Here is a 4,743-nt window from a genome sequence, read left to right as displayed (position 1 = left end):
TCCCGGGAAGGGCGCCGAGGTCGGGTGGCTGCTCCTCCAGCGCCGCCTTGCCGGGCCCGCCTGCGTGGCCCCGCCGCTCGCCGCGCCTCATCGTGACAGGGGGTGGGGGACGCCGACCCCGGAGCCGCGCCACCCGGGCCCCTCCGCCGGCCCCATCCGCCAGACGCCTCCCGCCGCCGCCCCCGTGACCCCCGCGTCGGCCAGAGGGAGAGGGGCGGGGCCACGCGCAGGGGAGACCCGATTGGCCGGGACGGGCGCGCCGGCGCAGTGCGGGGCGGCCGAGGGGGCGGGGCGCGGAGAAGAGGCACCTTGAGTGCCTTGACCCTCGCGCCTGCGCTCCGTGTCCTTGTGAAGCCGCGGCCGGCAGCCCCGCCGTTGGCACCGCGGAGGGTTTGAACCCCGGGACCGATGCTCCCTCTAAGCCGTGGCGTCTCGCGAGCAGAAATTCTACTTTGTGAGCTCCTGGCATTCAAGTCGTGAGCGAGCAATTTGGCTGCTGCATAAATCAGTTTGCTCTGGAGCAATGTTCCCTCTAAGCTATGGAGTCCTGTGAGCAAAAATTCTACTTTGTGGGCTCCTGGCATTAATGTGGTGAGCGAGCAATTTGGCTCCTGCACAAATTAGTTTGCTCTGGAGCCCCATCCTTCCTGAGCTAAGACAAAAATGTGTGAGCCGGAGGCTAAAAAACTGTGAGCCGGCTCACACTAACTCAGCTTAGAGGGAACACTGCTCTGGAGCCCTCCTTCCTGAGCTAAGATGAAAATGTCTGAGCTGCAGGCTAAAAAACTGTGAGCCTGCTCACACTAAGTCAGCTTAGAGGGAACACTGCCCGGCGGGACCTGAACTTGCTTGGGGAAGAAACCGGGAGACGCTTTTTTTGAGGAAACGCGCAGCATGGCAAGGGGCGACGCGTCCTCCTAGGGAAGAGCTTTACTGTTTCCCAGAGAGGATTTGGGGGTTGGTTGTTGGGGTTTTTTGGGTTGTTTCTTCTCGCCTGTTAACGGCTTGCAAATGCCTGCTAGGCACGGAAATGCAGTCACGGGTCATTAAAGGCCACGGGGGATAGGGATAGGGAGTGCACTTACCGGGAGCACGGAGGAATGCCCAGCATTTCAGTGACATGCATATGTGACCCGGAAGTAATGTACGCATGTTGGTGGCATTGGGAAGTGACGCTCTGTTGGGGGGGGAATTCTATGGTAGACTTAGCTTTTGCCCCCAAACTAGAGTGTCACCCCCGATGCCCCTGACATGCCTACGTCACTTCCAGATCACGTAAGCATGATGCCAATTGACTTGCATGGGCTCCCTTTTAGTAAAGGTAAAGGTTCCCTTGCTCGAAAGCCAGTCGAGTCCGACTCTAGGGTTGCGGTGCTCATCTCCGTTTCAAAGCCGAAGAGCCAGCGCTGTCCGAAGACGTTTCCGTGGTCATGTGGCCGGCATGACTAAACACCAAGGCGCACGGAACGCTGTTACCTTTTAATACATCCCTACATAAATTACCTTCCCCCCCCCTCTTCAATTTAGGGCCTCAGCATGTGCTAACCCACCCCGCAGAGAACCTTAGGAGGTGAAATGTTGCTCTCCTAAATTCGGAAATGCGTAAGAGGATCTAAGGAACATAAGAAGCCAGGGTTGGATCAGGCCAGTGGCCCATCCAGTCCAACACCCTGTGACACACAGTGGCCAGAAAATACCAGGTGCCATCAGGAGGTCCATCAGTGGGGCCAGGACACTAGGAGCCCTCACACTGTTGACCCCCTCTAACACCAAAAATACAGAGCATTACTTGCCCCAGACATAAGAACATAAAAGAAACCAATGTTGGATCAGGCCAATGGCCCATCCAGTCCAACACACTGTCACACAGTGGCCAAAAATACCAGTAGATAAGCATCTGGAGCAGAGGTCCATCAGTGGGGCCAGGACACTAGGAGCCCTCACACTGTTGACCCCCTCTAACACCAAAAATACATCACTTGCCCCGGAGCCCCTATCTATACCTTGTGGCTAATAGCCTCCTAATGTTCTGGACTAAGCAACCCAGCTTGGCAGCCTTCAGCCTCTTCACCTACTCCGCATCTTGAGGATGTTCATAGGTACATTTCAACACATCCGGAGACTGGAAACACTTTGGAACAAGAAAGCACATCTACTTTGTTCTTTAACTTTTCTGCTATGCTGCAGGAATACAAGAACCATTCCATCCTTTCTCACAACAACAAAAATCTTCAAAACTCCACAGGCTAACCGCATCTATGACCATCTAGTACAGTCTCTCTTATGTGAGAGAATCCATATTACCCGCAGAGAACTTGCTTCCACAGACAAGGAGCTGTTTTCCCTGCACATTAACATCAGCCAAAAAATGAGAAGTCATGATTGGGACAAGATTGATCACCTCACCTACAGAAAAATGGAACATGGATTAACAAGGAAACGCCAAGAAACAACCAGGGAAGGCGCTATTTGCAACAATGTCTATTAAAGGTACAAGATACAATTATGTGTGTAAGAGCATCTAAGCAAAAGTAATCGTAAGTACAATTATACATCAAATACAAACACTAATAGTAGAATTCAGAGGTAAGTATAAAGAATCCACTCTACATAGAAGTATAAAATTTCAAGGTCCAATTAACGAAGATTCCAGACTACTTCTTCGTTTTGATAATACACTTCCTCAGAAGTAAGTATTTTCAACTACAAGGTAAAATACATATTATATATATATATATACACACACACACACACACACACACACATTGAACCAGAATTTTATGTATACAATAAATATATTTATTGAGAAATTGAGAAAGGGTTTAACTTCTTAGATGCCTGTTTATTTCACATTCCTTTGAGCCAGTAGACTTTTCCAGTCCTGACTGACAGACTCATTAGTGTTCAGCCAGAAAAATTGGTACCATTTCAGACTTTCTTATCAGCTAAGTCCATTCAGGTCATATTCACAGAATGCAGCCTAGCTAGTTCCGTCTTTTTATTTTGTAGACATTTTGTAGAAATCTCCATATAAAATGGAGAACAAGGGCTATTGATATAAATAACAGATTTCCGTTCCACTGTAGAGCTCTTAAATCCACCACATGGGCTTCCCTACAGTTACACAATTGCTTGATGCACTGTGGGCCGATTCTCATTATTTTTGGTCCACCAAGTTTTTTACTTGTCCGTATTGTTTATAATATACCTTGCTTTAGATAAATTGTAGTTTGTTTTTTGCGTTGTTCTCTAATTCTGTAATCATACTTCTGTTGCATCATTCACAGATTATCTAATGCTGATTGCATTATTTTATGTCCTGTAATCCACCTTGAGTCTCTATGAAAAAACTAGAATGTAAACAAATTAAGCATGTAGGAAATAACATAAAATAGCTTGAACATACAGTTGGACTGCCAGTACCCTCCTTGGCTTCTTGATATGAATCATAGAATGTTAGAGCTGGAAGAGACCTTGCAGGTCATCTAGTCCAACCCCCTGCACTCTGCAGGAGCATAGCCGAAAGATAGCACTACAACATACCCGAAAGATGGTCCTCCAGCCTCCGCCTGAAAACATCCAGCGAAGGAGCATCCACCACCTCCCGAGGCAGTCTGTTCCACTGCTCAACCACTCTTACAGTTAGGAAGTTTCTCCTGATATTTAGCCGGTAACGACTCCCTTGTAATTTCCACCCATTAGATCTAGTCTTGCAATCTGGAGCAAGAGAGAATCGATCTCCTCCATCTTCTACATGACAGCCCTTCAAATACTTGAAGACTGCAATCATGTCCCCTCTAAGCCTTCTCTTTCCCAGGCTAAACAGACCCAACTCTTTCAGCCTTTCCTCATAAAACTTGGATTCCAACCCTCTCACCATCCTGGTTGCCCTCTTCTGGACACACTTGAGCTTGTCAACATCCTTCCTAAAATGTGGTGCCCAAAACTGGACACAGTACTCCAGGTGAGGCCTGACCATAGCAGAATAGAGCGGAACTACCACCTCTGCTGTATTTTGTATTTTGTAATGGCCAATGGCTAAATACAATAAATGACTTGACTTGACTTGACCTCCCGTGATCTGGACACAATGTTCTTTTAGTGCCTGATGGTTACTTCATACTCAAGTACAAGTCTCCAGGTAAAACATGGTAACATTGAAAACCAAACAGAAAAAAGTTCTTTTTTCATCCATCTCTCCCTCAGCAATGTTATCCATGGAGTCAGAGACACACACACACCCATACACACACCAGCTTTTACTGGATTTTTTGGAACTGGTCCTTAAATGCCCCGCCATCCAAAATATGAGTACCCTTTTATGCACAGTCAATAACCGGGTTGAATTAATCATTCTACTAAGTACTCTGCAGAGTAAACTTCTGCCAAATGAGGGTTCTTATAATACTCTTAACTATTTGGGAAACTTTCCAGTAAGAAGAGCCTATTCATCTTGCAGTCTTTTAAAATTTCCCGGAAGTTTAGAACATGAGTGCTGTTATCGCAAGAGAGAAAGCCAGCTGTAGAGGGGGAAACAGAATACGGGGAGCCTGCCTGGCGCAAGCCGTAGAATTCTTTGTATTGCACAAGACCATATTAATGGGCCTGTGTCCATGTTTGTATACGAATGCCGGGGAATTAGAAATAGATATGGCTTAGCTTGTCATCTGGCCATGGTCCGGTGGTGGAAAGTGCTCTCAAGCTGCAGCCGACGTATGATGACCCCTCAGGGGTTTCAGGGAA

General features: G+C 47.6%; 1 protein-coding gene across 1 annotated transcript in view; it reads right to left on the bottom strand.

Annotated features, from left to right (window-relative positions):
• Positions 1–145, bottom strand: part of PTDSS2 (phosphatidylserine synthase 2) — a 44,920-nt gene extending 44,775 nt beyond the window's left edge. Inside the window, exon 1 of the mRNA XM_015420702.1 lies at positions 8–145. Coding sequence (XP_015276188.1) covers positions 8–91 — 84 coding nt within the window. The 5' untranslated portion in view covers positions 92–145. The remainder of the gene's footprint in view (positions 1–7) is intronic.
• Between the last annotated feature and the right edge of the window lie 4,598 nt (positions 146–4,743).

The sequence above is a fragment of the Gekko japonicus genome, unplaced genomic scaffold, assembly GCF_001447785.1.
Source record: "Gekko japonicus isolate JY-2015 unplaced genomic scaffold, Gekko_japonicus_V1.1 scaffold1322, whole genome shotgun sequence".
In the NCBI taxonomy this organism is placed as follows: domain Eukaryota; kingdom Metazoa; phylum Chordata; class Lepidosauria; order Squamata; family Gekkonidae; genus Gekko; species Gekko japonicus.
Note: the sequence above shows the minus strand (reverse complement) of the source record. Positions and strands in the feature narration are given on the sequence as shown.